The following is a 14,873-nucleotide window of genomic DNA, read 5'->3' as shown; positions in this document are numbered from 1 at the left end:
ATAAAGGAGACACTTTTTAAAAATGAATTTAAACAGTTTGTATAAGATTTCATTGCCTTTATTGCTTTTCAGAGTCAGTTATATCTCAGCACGGTCTCACTGCTTTTCTCTATGGAACATTATTTTTATTTTTTTAAATTTCATTTACAGAATTTAAAGCGACCAGAGGTTCGAGATGCCACAATTCACATGACAACATGATTATGGTCTAGTTTCTGGGATCCATTTCCAAAGTATGTGAAAATATGTTTTTGTGGGAGAACATCATGTTACAGCATAACTAGGTTATTTCAGCCCAAACAACGGTAAAACAAGTGATAACAACATGGAAACACTGATGACGATACAGTTCAAAACATGTTCCTTTCATCCACTCAAGTTTAAACTGGAAACTTCCAGCTTCTCCTCTTCAACAATAAACATATATAATACAACAACATAACATATAATAAACATTATGAAACTTATCTCAACGGGAACCCTAACAGCCTGGTGTTCATCAGCAGGAGTGATAATGCAACAACCACCACTACCAGTACATGTAAACACAAGATCAGCAGCTACACTTGGTTTTATTTAGCTTTCAGTGAGACTTTCTATAAATACAGCCCAGATCATGTGAAATACAAATATAGAATGTAAAAATATACTTTTATTCAAATCTTAAACAACATATGGTCAACACTTTCTAAGTATCACAAGATACAATAGACAATGACACTTGGCTTAAGTTTGGTTCAAATGTAATTCAACACAAAGTGCAGCTTCCACCAAACTCTGTTTAATAAACATTTATAAGAGAATATTTACAGAACTTGAAAAATAAAAACAAATGTTGGCACTTTTTAGTTTGTGTTCATTTGTCCAACTGATCTGTAAACGTGTGTGTTTGCAAATGTGTGTTCATTTATGTGAAAATAAGCATAACGTCACATAATCTAAAATTAACGGTAACTATTGAGGATCTCTGTGAGCGTCAGGCACCAAATATCTTATTTATCCCTTTAAGCGATCAACCGATCCGTAGAACATTCACTTCATCATAAAAGCTCCTTTGTGTCATCATCATTTCTACTTTGATGATTCCACCTGATTTAGAGAACATAGTTTTCCTTCATAAATTAAAAAATGACTCTGATGTACCCTCCACCTATGCAATACAGACGTTCGGTGCAGAAAATATAATAAAGTGCCCTCTACAGTGGAGAAAACATGATGAAGTGACATATAAGCCTCCCTACATGCTATAAAACCTTCTGCGCAGAGTACAGGTTTTGTCAAACTTTCTGTTACATTAAAGTCTGACTTCAATTTTAGGATCCAATCAAAAATCCTTAATTTCCTGCCAGGAGACATTTATGACCTGCCTTCTCCTTTATTCCAGATGTTCTTGCTCCAGTCCACCTCATCGACAAACCTGGAGACAAACAGGAGCAGAAAGATAAAAACACTTAAAGATTCAGGCCCAGTGTTAACAGTTCATACAATAGAACCTCAACTTACTCGTTCGTCCAACAGGAATGTGTTTTAAACAAATAGAGGTAAGGAAGTTCTTTCTTCTTCCTTTCTTTTCCGCACAAAACAAAACCAACAAAAATGTTTTTGCTCAAATGAAATGACGTACTGGTGCACCGAGGTCTGCAGCATCAGGTTTCTGCTTTCAGTTTCTCAGAGAGCTCAACGCTGTCAGGAGCTGGAAGGTCAGCAGCACACTGTTGAGCTACAGTTCAAAGGACTCAGACGGACGGGTTTGAGGAACCTTAAGGAGAAACTAAATACTTACAGTCTGAAATGCTCTCGGCTGAAATGAAAAGAAAATGAAAAAGAATGATTCAGCATGTTGTAGAAGACAGAATACATCATCCTCTTTAAAAAGCATCAGATCTCAAAGTCATACAAAGAAAAATAGATTTTGACTTTCACAAGCCAACGATCACAGTGCTGTGAGTCTCACACTGAATGATCTTTTACTGAATATGAATATTTAAACGCACAGAGAACCGTCTCTACTTCTGCAGCTGTTTAGCCTCTTCCTGGTTTCCTGTCTGCTTCAGTCTCATTAAACTCACTGTCCACTATCCAGTTGTTGGTCTTAGTCTGTCTCATTTGAATAATTCAATGAATTAATCCAGTTCTGTGGTTACTCAGCTCTGCTCATGTGACCTCTTTTCAGCCAATCACACGTGGTTTTAGGCTGTAAACTGTTTGTTTATCTCTTGTTATATGCCAAATACAAAAAATCAGTACCAGACTTCTTACATCTCTTTTCTCTTCTGTGAAAAGGCTTCAACTGTTCGACGACTCATCGTGAACTAAACAGGCGCGTTAATGAATCCAATGAAAGGAGAGTTCGGTATGAAACCACACATTTAGGATGGCAGCAACAAACAGAGCAACGTGGAGAGAGATGCGTGTTCGACGACGACAATCCTCTCTTGATCTGTGTCACACAGACTAGTGAAGCTAAGCTAACTGTTCTCCCACCTCTTCTCTTCTTGTACACAAAGAGTCCGATGGCGGCTGTGAGGAGGATGAATGCTGCGACCGCCGCAGACAACGTGATGGGGAGCGTTGTGTCGCTGGGCTTCTCAACTGAAACCAAACCACAGAGAACAAACAAGTCAAACGTCTGATTTTGTGTGCAGGAAGCAAAGGAGAGAGAACATTCATCCATCTGGTGACTGTTTCCTGCAGTTTGTTTTAAAGCAATGCTCCACTCCCAAAATGAGCATCATTTACCCGCTACTTTGAAATCTTGAAGAAAACTTGAATGAAAAATCCAAAAAGTCGCGTTGAACATAGTCACTGTGACGTCCCCCGTTGGTTTCTGGACTGCTGTTTCGAAACCTTCATTTCGTAAAAATATCAAGCGTGGTAGAGACCTGTCAATCAGCTTGTAGCCCCGCCCCTAAAGCATCCCCTGCTTTATGGTCTGTTTGACTCTAAATGGACCATATTGTACTAAATGAACATCATGCTGTATTGAAGAAGACTGTAAACTAGAGATTGAGACCATAAACTCATGTTTACAATGTTTACTGAAGGAATAAATCAAGAGAGAAGTAGAGTTATTTTAGACTAGAATTCTATACAACCAGAGGAGTCGCCCCCTGGTGGACACTAGAGAGAATGCAGCTTCAACACATGAAGTTTTGACTTCACTTCACCTACCGGCATCAAAACAGGAAGTCAGAGGGAAAGTAGTAAAGCCCACTTCTTACTAAGTTGGCTGGATCGAGTGTGACATTGACAAGTTTTCAGTTTTAGAAAAAGGGGGTGGGACTTTCTGTTCTGAAAAAAGTGTGAGAGACATACAAGTGGTGGTTTTGTGGGTGACGTATTCCTTTAAATTTGTTAATTTTTGGTTTCTTTAAGAACGTATTTAGTTGAGCTGAGTGAACATCAACTGAACTCTGAGACTATTGAACTTGAGTTAGCATTATATGTTGACGATGAAGATGTATCTACTGTAAGTTTAGCACACAATGCTAGCTAGCTACTGTCGCCTTTGTTGTATAACACCCAAAACAATCAAAATAAAAAAGAGACTCGTCGATTAAACATCTGCCACTCACCCCAGTTAGTCTTGATCACCGCCGGGTCCAGCCTGGTGAAGAGGTCGTCCTCAACACCGGAGAGCTGAAACACACACACGTACCTCCACCAGTCGTCAGGTCGGACCGGCGACAGATCCAGGTCCACGCTCATCTGGAACGTGCCGTCGTGGTTGTGGAGGAGCTCGCCGTGGTCCACGTGCTCGTGAAGCTCCTCCCCGTCTCTGCTCCAGAACATGGCGGCCCTGTCGGGGTAGAAGCCTGTGGCGTGGCAGCTCACCGGGGACGAGGGGGTCTTCTGGAGGAGCGACAGAGAGGGAAGCTCTGGAGACGCACAGAGGAAAGTCCTGAATATACTTCATCTCCTCCGAACACTAGAGGATGGACCAGTCTCTCTTCTACTCACGCATCAAACCTAACCTCGGCTGAACTTGATCCACTGATTGAAGATGAGATAACACTGAATTTAACCTTTAACTAAAGAACTGAATAGATGTGAACCATGTGGCTCCTATTTAATCAACATTTTACACCTTATGCTGCTCATCTTTGTGCATTTGATTCTATATCCACACGTCCTTGTATTACGACGACATCATTGGTAGGTTGTGTGTTCTTTACCGGTTCTCTTCAGAGTGCTCTTCCCGTACTTCAAACTGTTCTTCAGCCTCTCGGGACACTCCTGGGTCAGACGGTGCTCCATGAATTCCAACCAGCTCTTGTCGTTATTCCACTTATGTTGGCTTCTATGAAGCTGTGGTTTGGTGGCGATCCATCTCTGCGCCTTCATGTCCAATATCAAGATGTCGTCTCCATTATAACTGATCAGACCAAAACCGTTCACGTCCCCGGTCTCATCGTCCCACTCGCAGCCGTTCAACACCTGGATCACATGGACGCCTGAGAGATGGATGGGAGCACAGGCTTCAGCAAACCACGATGCTAACATTAGCTGGTTAGCAGTAAACTGAGTCACACAAGTGAACGTTAACCATCAGAGTGCAAATAAAGTTTTAACATTAACCATCAGAGTGTAAATAAAGTTTTATCGTTAACCATCAGAGTGTAAATAAAGTTTTAACGTTAACCATCAGAGTGTAAATAAAGTTTTATCGTTAACCATCAGAGTGTAAATAAAGTTTTAACGTTAACCATCAGAGTGTAAATAAAGTTTTATCATTAACCATCAGAGTGTAAATAAAGTTTTATCGTTAACCATCAGAGTGAAAATAAAGTTTTATTGTTAACATCAGAGTGTAAATAAAGTTTTATCGTTAACCATCATAGTGTAAATAAAGTTTTATCATTAACCATCAGAGTGTAAATAAAGTTTTATCGTTAACATCAGAGTGTAAATAACGTTTTAACGTTAACCATCAGTGTAAATAAAGTTTTATCGTTAACCATCAGAGTGAAAATAAAGTTTTATCGTTAACATCAGAGTGTAAATAAAGTTTTATCGTTAACCATTAGAGTGTAAATAAAGTTTTATTGTTAACCATCAGAGTGTAAATAAAGTTTTAACGTTAACCATCAGAGTGTAAATAAAGTTTTATCGTTAACCATCAGAGTGTAAATAAAGTTCTATCGTTAACCATCAGAGTGTAAATAAAGTTTTAACGTTAACCATCAGAGTGTAAATAAAGTTCTATCGTTAACATCAGAGTGTAAATAAAGTTTTATCGTTAACCATTAGAGTGTAAATAAAGTTTTATTGTTAACCATCAGAGTGTAAATAAAGTTTTATCGTTAACCATCAGAGTGAAAATAAAGTTTTATCGTTAACATCAGAGTGTAAATAAAGTTTTATCGTTAACCATTAGAGTGTAAATAAAGTTTTATTGTTAACCATCAGAGTGTAAATAAAGTTCTATCGTTAACCATCAGAGTGTAAATAAAGTTTTAACGTTAACCATCAGAGTGTAAATAAAGTTCTATCGTTAACCATCAGAGTGTAAATAAAGTTTTATCGTTAACCATCAGAGTGTAAATAAAGTTGTATCGTTAACCATCAGAGTGTAAGTAAAACAATCATGACTACATCTGTTTTAATCAATCCTTATCATTGAGTTGTGTGTTTTTGTGTAAAATAAAACCTAAAGATGATTAGAACCAAGTAGAAGTATAACATTTAGTATTTCTGACTTCAGAGTGTTGAAATGATTAAAGTAGACCAGCTGCTATAACCACACAAAGGGATCTGAGTCTGATCATATGGATCATTGATGATTGATAATTAGTGTCAGAAGATTTGCTCCTTGTGTCTTTAGCGCTGATCCGATCAGAACACGTTTATGATCCTCTAGCTGAGGCTCATGGGAACATCATTAATACTGCATTCATCCTCCGTACCGCGGTCGGAGGTGAACTCACCGTCGGTGTGGTTGAAGCGCACCTTTAAGATCTCGAGGTTGACCCGTCCTATCTGCTCTTGACCTTCCCAGTACGACGTCTGCCTCTTCCAGTACTCCGGGTCGTCGGCCGTGACCCGGCCCATCCAGGCCTGGGTGGGCACCGTCGTCCTGGAGACGCTGTCGTAGCGGTCCGTCTGGTACCCGTCGACGAACACCACGGCCACGAAGTCGGGGAAATTGGGGACGTCGGAGGAAGCGGTGTAGACGTGCTTCAGAGAGTGGAGCGCTGGGGGGGGGGGGCAGTAATATTTAGGGTTTAAATGTCGCCACACTTGGGTTGATAATGATTTCAAATAGGATGATATGATATATGATATGTTATTATAAACACATCAGGTAGAGAGGGGAACACATTCTAGACCAAAGCAGGTTGATTTTATTTACCTCTGGCTTTATTTATAATAATAATAATAATAATAATGAAAACTAAATACAAGTCTGTCATGACTACATGTGACAGTTTGTGTTTTTAACATCAGCGATAAAAAAGTAAGAAATCTTTCAGGAAAGAGTATCTGTGATTATTCTGTGTGTAAAATGCATGTATTATTATTGTTTATTATTATTATTATATCAGTGTATCTGATGTACTCGGGATCCACAGGTCGGTATCAGGACTGAGACAGAATCATCTTGTTCAGAGTATCAAATATCAAAAGGTATTAAAAGCAGAGAAGACGTCTTCAAACTGTTCATTCTCATCACAGCAGATATTCTACTATTGTTCTCATCTTAATGTAAAGTGTGTAAACTTTCTCTGGACTACCAGACTGTTTGATCTCTTCCTCATTATTTCTACATCAATGATGATTATTGAGCTCATTGGGTCAATATTTCAGAAAAGAACCAAATAGTCCAAAATATCTTCACAATATCCATATCGAGGTATTAGATCAAACATGTGTCTGTCTATTCTGAGCTGAGGAATTATAACAATTAACGTTTATCTACAATAACGCGCGCACACACACACACACGCACACACGCACACACACATACGCACACACACACACGCACACACACACACACGCACACACACACACACACACACACACACACACACACACACACGCACACACTCACGCACACGCGCACGCACGCGTTAACGAGAAAGTGTAGAAACTCACCAGCAGAAGCAACATGACACGAGAGCAGCAGCACAATCAGCTGCATCGTCTCGCTTTGACAACTAGAAGAACAAGAGAAGAGAAGTCCGGATCAGCGGAGAACACCGAGTCTGGTTCTGTTATCAAAACCTAAAGCAGAAGAATCGAAACCAACTCGCTCACTACGGGACGTAAACGCGCTTCAGGGTCTGACCAATCAGAGCTCAGGGACGGCTCTTACGTCACTTGTTACCAGCTCGATTTGAAAAAATAAGGTTGATTATTTTCAGAACGACGGTGATTGTTCAAATAATGAATATATATTCATAGAGTCTATTGCGTTTCTATTGTTAAAGACGTGTTCTCTAAACGTCCTCTGTTATAATAACACATCATGAAATATAACTCATTCCTGGATCATTCTGAAAGTGCAGTACTGCTTTAACAAGGACTTATGACTATTTACAATACAGTTGTATTTTTTTAAAAACAAAAGGTTGATTCATTTACATTTCTGATGTCATGACTGAGCTCTGGTCTCAGCTCCAGCTGCTGCTGCCTACAACACACATCTGGTTACTGGTCAAATGTTATGTATGTAATGTAAAATGACAATTGTAATCAAGTTGAAGTTTATAAAGTTAAGTTACGTTTTTTTTATTTGTTTTAAGTTTAAGGAGTTTTTAAGTTTATTTTTTTTTTCAGTTTCAGTTTTTAAATCCATTTGTTTGTAAGTTAGGTTGTTACGTTTTTAAGTTCTCATGTTGTTAAGGTTTGTTTTAGGTGTTTTAAGTGTTTTAACTTTAAGTTAAAAACCTCAACTTTATTCCTGAAACATCACAACTGTTTATTATCTCGTTAAATTACGACACAGGAAAGGACCGCCAACCACCTCAAAGCAGCAAGACGCACAGAGTACAGATGTTAAGCCTCCTCTGTAGTTGTTGTGTGTATCTTTGTAGTCATTTTGAGTCTCATTGTGGTTGTTTTGTGTCTTTTTATGGTCATGTTGTGTCTCTTTATAGATGTTCTTTGTCTCTTAGCAGCAGGGAGAGGAACCTGCACGTCCACATGTTGCAGTGCGTGCAGGAGTACATTTGAGTCTCTTCTAGAGTCAGCTTTGTGCCTCTCATGTCTCACCGTTAAACTAGAGTCACTGAGCTGAGCAGACAACACTTTGAACATCTGCTCCACAGTTCAGCAGACAGAACCAGATACACCCGTAGGTCCCCCATTTGGACGCAGAGTACATCAAAACTTAGAGAGTTTTGTGTTAAAAGTAACTGGCAGAGAACCCACGAAGAACGAATATAGTGATGTTATAGTTCTGCAGAAACCTCAGCGTCCTGGGAACAACATGAACTAGGTCACTTCTACATGAGACAAACACATCTCCCATCAGCCAAGCAAACAAATAACAAAATATCATAAATCATACTCGATATGACTGGGACAGACCGGAGAAAAAGGCTGCTACACTCCGTTAGCAACGTGCTACCTACGAACATGCAGCATGAAAAAGCACGAGCGCCTGACGGAGATTACGGACATAGTTTCCATTTCTCTCCCCGGTAAACCATCGCAGAGATATTCAGCTTCGAACACAAAAAGTCACACAGCTTTCATCGAATATTGTACTTACTTTTGGTCGAATCTCAGCGAAAAAATGGAATATCTCCTACTTCCACTTCATGTTTGTCCAGCTGCTGGTGCTCCGTGTGAATCCGTTCGATTCGTGTCTCTCCGACACTCCTCGGATTCTTGGGAGGGTTGGAAGCTCAGCAAATCAGATTTCAGAGCTGGACCTTTTTGAGCTTTATTGGCTAATAGTGCTGTCAATCATCTAGCTTTCAATTCCAGGCAATTCTATTGGCTCCTACGGTTCGAAGGATGTCTCAATGGTGAAAATCGGAGAAGGGGGGGCTGAGATACAGCCCTGAACAGAGAGTCTGAAGCAGGATTTGACCTTAAACTAAATAACTAAAAAGGGCATAGAAAGAGCTTAAAACACTCAAAAAAGGTCCAATCTTCGGTCTATTGATTCAATGAACATCATGAGTGATACATAGAAGTGATATAGAGTGTTTTTGAATTTTAAAAATACTTTTTTATTCAAATCTTGGAGTATTTGATCAGTTTTCTAATTTGAAATGCTCTATATTTCATAAATGTTTCACTGTATCTATGTATAGCTGTGTATATAGAGCCTATATCAGTTGTTCTAAGAGCCCAGCATATTAAAAGTCTTGGATACCCATACTTTCCAAAAAACAATACCCTAAAAGTGCTGTTTTTCAAGATCGAGCTTTTGAGTTTTCCAAGTTCTGCTGTGTTCCATCCTTATCTTATGTGAACCAGTAACATGTATTCTGATAGTTCCATGATTTTTCTCATCTCAAAAATATATAAAAAAAAATATTTATTTTTTTATTTTTTTATTTTTTTTTATACAATTAATTAGGTATTTCTTATCTTTATTCGAGCTGAGGCCTGCAAATAGGCCTCGTTTTTAAAAGGTTTTAAGACACGTTGTCCTGTCACACAGAAAGCTCCAGATCCAGAGGAACATGAAGGAGCTGATGTTCAACTGTGGTTCTGTTCCCTCACAGTCTGGAACAGAACCCTTTACACACAAAGCTCTTATAGATCTATGTTCATCATTTAAACATGAAGATAATGGAGCAACATTTTGACCACAACTCATTTCAATTCAACCTGTTCAAGCCGAGAGAGACGCTCATAAACACATCATGATAAAAAGAGGATCTGTGTGAGCTCACATGTATGAAGTTACCTTATTACCACCAGTACCAGCCTCTTCTCATGTTATAACAGACACAGATTAGCTTGTAACAAACAGGAAGAGAAGATAAAACCTGAACCTGAACTCAATCAAGGCTTCACTTTAGTTTCTCAACTGACAAACAGATTGTGTTCAGCAGCTTAATATTTACACTTTATGTTCATGAATCATGTCAACAGGAGAATAATAAAGCTGACTATCTGTTGTTCTTTAGTTTATTACAGTTTCATGTCATTATCACCAACGTTCATGTTCTGACTTCACATGATGGAACTGGATTAGAGATGAAACCCTGATTTAATAAGACTCGGTTTAGTTTTAATGTCAGTTCTAACAGGGTGAGAAATGATTCACTAACATGCCATCAAACTATTAAATGATCAAGTTCTTTATAATCAAGGTTTTTATATCTTCATGTGTTTTATGTTCAATGCTTTTTTCCTTCTGAAACAATAAAGTTGATGTAAAATGAGCCTATTTTATTGTTTATTTAGTTTTTAGTTTATTTTTAATATTTCATTTATTTACTTTCCTTCTCTTTTCACATTTATTTTAACTTTTGTTTCTTCTTTTGATTTTTGCTCTTTTCTGTTTATAACATTTAAAGTCACGTATCAATAATATTATTAATATGTTTATATCTTATGTTTGTAGTCTATATTATTCCATTAGATACTATAGGCCTACATTTATATATTATATTATAACAATATATTTGTATTAATAATAGAATATTTATTCTATTGTACGCTGTGATTGTAGTTTATATGAAGCTACTGTTACATATAAATACATATTAAATGACATATTTATATATTCTAACAGATGAAGTATTATGCAGCTCGTTTTGTTTTGTTCTGTATTTACTGTAGAATTCATAATCATTTAACTCCGTTTTATTAAATGTGTTACTAATTATTAACACAGTGATATCTGAAATCAAGCAGCGGCGTCATATTTATGTTTTACGGTCGTTACGCTGAGACGAGGATTTAATAATCACATCACGTGTTACAGGTTCAGTCGCTGCTGCTGACGTGCCTCTGAGCAGAAACCCTCGTTGCTGTAAAGTGTCATGTGATCAGTGAGTTTCTCTGTGTGCAGTAACAGAGAGGTCCACAGCGCCCCCCAGTGGTTTCACTCTGAACTATACAGATTTAAGACTCCACTGATTGATCAGTTAACAATCCTGCTTGACTTTCAGCCACATCACGTGATTCATTCATGTGTTTATAGTCATGACATCATGTCTCATTCAGACCAGTAGGACTGAGCATCTGAAGCTTCTCCTTCAGCTGTAGACGACTAAAGGACATTATTGAAGAACATTTTACCACTATGAACTCTAAAAGACTTTGGGATTCAATGAAAGCCATTACCAATATGGAACCAAGCAAAAGTCATATTTCTTCTGCTGATGACTTACAGAGAGCTGATGAAGTGAAGGACTTCTGCCTCAGGTTCCAAATGATGGATCCGATCCGTGCAGCAGCCTGTCTCACAGACGACTTGAGCAGAAGGCCTGAGGTGGATAACTACAAGGTGCGGTTCCTGTTCCGTCAGTTATGCACTAATAAATGCAGCGGACCTGATGGGATTCCTGCCGGCCTCTTCAAGAGCTGCGCTGACGAGCTAACTCCAGCTCGGTGTCCTCTCGTTCAGCGCTCTCTGGACTCACCGGCCCTGCACTGTGGGGAACAACTGTTATCAAAGAAGTGCTGCCCAGTTGAGAACAACCATTATAGCCGTAGCATCGACCTCAATGGTGATGAAGCTGAGGTACACTCCGAGCTGGACCCTCGGCAGTTTGCTTGTAGAAAGCGAAGAAGCACAGATGATGCATTTAGTATGAAGCCCTGAGTCCTGAGACACTTGGAGGACAGTAAGACATATGACCCTTTACCTTTTATTGATTTCACTTCAGCTTGCAATACTCTTCAGCCGTATTTAGTACTTGATCAAATGAAACAGATGAATGTCGATTCTTTTAGTATCAAATGCTATTTTTCTTTCCTAACTAACAGTCCAACATGTAAAGAGAAATAAAGCAATATGTGAGCCTAAATCATATCTATATACAAACTATATCCTGAAGGAAGTGTTAGCTCCCCAGTTCTCTTCACATTCTATACTAACAGGTGTGTGAGCAGAACTCCCAATGACGTTGTAAAATCCTCATTCTTGTTTTCCCACACCAACATCAGGACACATCTCTGCACCACTCTGAAAGGAAACTCTCTGTGGACCGCTGTGACGCTCACCACCTCATCGTGACTGTGAGCAAAACTGAGGAGATGAGATTCCACCCAAAGTCACCTGAGACCAAAGTCCAGTCAGCTTCTACAATGTCCCCATGAATCAGGTTTCTTCATCTCCATGTCTTGGTGTCCACGTTGACAGCTCGCTCACCTGACATGAGCATGTTGAGAACCTTTGTTCTCGACTACAACTGAGGAGAAGGCTGAGACTGGAGCACATTTATTTACTGTGAGGTATGAGTACTGTAACTGTAACAGAGTATTTGTACTGTGAGGTATGAGTACTGTAACTGTAACAGAGTATTTGTACTGTGAGGTATGAGTACTGTAACTATAACAGAGTATTTTCACTGAGGTATGAGTACTGTAACTGTAACAGAGTATTTGTACTGTGAGGTATGAGTACTGTAACTGTAACAGAGTATTTTTACTGTGAGGTATGAGTACTGTAACTGTAACAGAGTATTTGTACTGTGAGGTATGAGTACTGTAACTGTAACAGAGTATTTTACTGTGAGGTATGAGTACTGTAACTATAACAGAGTATTTTACTGTGAGGTATGAGTACTGTAACTGTAACAGAGTATTTTACTGTGAGGTATGAGTACTGTAACTATAACAGAGTATTTTTACTGTGAGGTATGAGTACTGTAACTGTAACAGAGTATTTTACTGTGAGGTATGAGTACTGTAACTATAACAGAGTATTTTACTGTGAGGTATGAGTACTGTAACTGTAACAGAGTATTTTACTGTGAGGTATGAGTACTGTAACTATAACAGAGTATTTTACTGTGAGGTATGAGTACTGCAACTGTAACAGAGTATTTGTACATTGTTCTTCAACAGGTCTACCCTTCTCTACGTGTTATTGAAGTATTCAACAGGTCTAAACACTACAGTACCCATGAGCCTCAGCTGCTGGTTGCCATGGAGAGGAAGTCAAAAACAGAAGGACCGACGAGGTCAAAGGTCAATTCATTTCATCCAGTGAGGATTTTATTCTCCTTTATTCTAAATCCCCTGCCGAATATGAATACTAATGCGTGTATTAATGTGTGTATTAATGTGTGTATTAATTATATATATATATATATATATATATATATATATATATATATATATATATATATATAATGAATACATTTTAAACATAATACATCAAGGTTTAAAGATCCAGGTCCTCTTCTAACAATAGCTCAAGAGGAGCTTCTCTTCCAGATGTCCTCCACTAGATGAGGCCATTCTTCAGTGTTACTTTGTGCTCTTGATGCTTTTTAACTGAGTTACAATGAGCTCCATCTCCACCAGCTACGACCTTAAAGTACCTTCTACATCATAACCACCAATAATAACCATCAATAATATAATCACTGAACATTCTGCATCATGAGTACTTTTACTTTCAATCATTTCAGTCCTTCTGTACTTTATCTGAAGTAACATGTTGAATGCAGTACTTTAAGGTATGATGCAGTATTTCTGATACTTGTACTTCTTGAGTACATGACCTGAATACTTCCTCCATCACTATTAATGGAAGTGAAGAAGCTCCACATTAACGTTGGGTAGGATGAGGGGATGTAGTGTAGCCTTCCTGTACTGACCACATGAGCAGAGTGTTAGAGATTAGTTCTTGTTCCAGCATGGAAACAAGGCTCAGTTCACAGTGTCAGCAGCGTCACACACAGACACACGTCAGGGTAACACACAACTCCATGAATACTGAATCACAGGATTCATCAGCAGGGAGAGGAACCTGCACGTCCACATGTTGCAGTGCGTGCAGGAGTACATTTGAATCTCTTCTAGAGTCAGCTTTGTGCCTCTCATGTCTCACCGTTAAACTAGAGTCACTGAGCTGAGCAGACAACACTTTGAACATCTGCTCCACAGTTCAGCAGATAGAATGATCTTAAGACACGTTGTCCTGTCACACAGAAAGCTCCAGATCCAGAGGAACATGAAGGAGCTGATGTTCAACTGTGGTTCTGTTCCCTCACAGTCTGGAACAGAACCCTTTACACACAAAGCTCTTATAGATCTATGTTCATCATTTAAACATGAAGATAATGGAGCAACATTTTGACCACAACTCATTTCAATTCAACCTGTTCAAGCCGAGAGAGACGCTCATAAACACATCATGATACAAAGAGGATCTGTGTGAGCTCACAAACACACTGTGAGGAATTTAAGTTTAGACGTATATTAGTATGATTAAAAGCACACCTGAAGAAAGTATAAAATATCACAATGTATAAAAATGTCACAGAATATTCACTTATGGAATGTATTATATTTTTACAGTATATTCACTTGTAGAGGATAGTACATATGTACCATATGTTACTTACAGAAGTGTTAAACCACATATTCTTAATCACTGAATGTATTAGATTAGAAGTATAGTCACTGAATGTTTAGAGCCATGAGGGAGAGCTAGGGTTTCAGATCTTTCATGACCATATATGGAGATAAGATGAGTTGGAGTGGAACCAACACCAGGAGGAGACAGGGCGTGGTCAAGCGAGGGGTAGGACATCGCCAGAGGAGGAGAGACTGACCAGATCAACAAGTTTGACCAATAGTGAGCATTGTCCGAGGCCAGGAAGGGACAATTGAATTTCAGCCAGTCACTGAAGCTGATGCTGGATTTTAAAAGTAAACCGATGACTTTCAAGTATAAAGACATTGTACCGGAGAGAAGCGGTTCAGTTCTTGATGTTCATGTTTTA

At 38.8% G+C, this 14,873-nt stretch overlaps 1 protein-coding gene across 1 annotated transcript; it reads right to left on the bottom strand.

The window, feature by feature from the left end:
* Positions 1-634: 634 nt before the first annotated feature.
* LOC137868463 (major histocompatibility complex class I-related gene protein-like) lies at positions 635-7,252 on the bottom strand. The gene is made up of 8 exons (XM_068705252.1): positions 7,096-7,252; positions 5,928-6,194; positions 4,176-4,454; positions 3,576-3,878; positions 2,485-2,592; positions 1,784-1,801; positions 1,625-1,693; positions 635-1,417 (listed from the first exon to the last, which is right to left on the bottom strand). The coding sequence occupies exons 1-7, from the start codon at positions 7,139-7,141 to the stop codon at positions 1,647-1,649; spliced, it is 1,068 nt and encodes a 355-aa protein (XP_068561353.1). The 5' UTR covers positions 7,142-7,252; the 3' UTR covers positions 635-1,417; positions 1,625-1,646.
* Positions 7,253-14,873: the final 7,621 nt, after the last annotated feature.

Source organism: Cebidichthys violaceus, unplaced genomic scaffold (genome assembly GCF_023349555.1).
Source record: "Cebidichthys violaceus isolate CVI_PGR_0920_01 unplaced genomic scaffold, fCebVio1.0.p SCAF_111, whole genome shotgun sequence".
NCBI classification, from domain to species: domain Eukaryota; kingdom Metazoa; phylum Chordata; class Actinopteri; order Perciformes; family Stichaeidae; genus Cebidichthys; species Cebidichthys violaceus.
This window is presented reverse-complemented; position numbering and strand designations above follow the sequence as displayed.

Excerpts from the sequence above, each read along its gene's own strand:
- LOC137868463 (XM_068705252.1), bottom strand. The coding sequence starts at position 7,141 with ATGCAGCTGATTGTGCTGCTGCTCTCGTGTCATGTTGCTTCTGCTG. Across the intron at positions 3,879-4,175 it reads GAGCACTCTGAAGAGAACCG|AGCTTCCCTCTCTGTCGCTC; the intron begins GTAAAGAACACA and ends GTGCGTCTCCAG. Across the intron at positions 2,593-3,575 it reads GGTGATCAAGACTAACTGGG|TTGAGAAGCCCAGCGACACA; the intron begins GTGAGTGGCAGA and ends GTTTGGTTTCAG.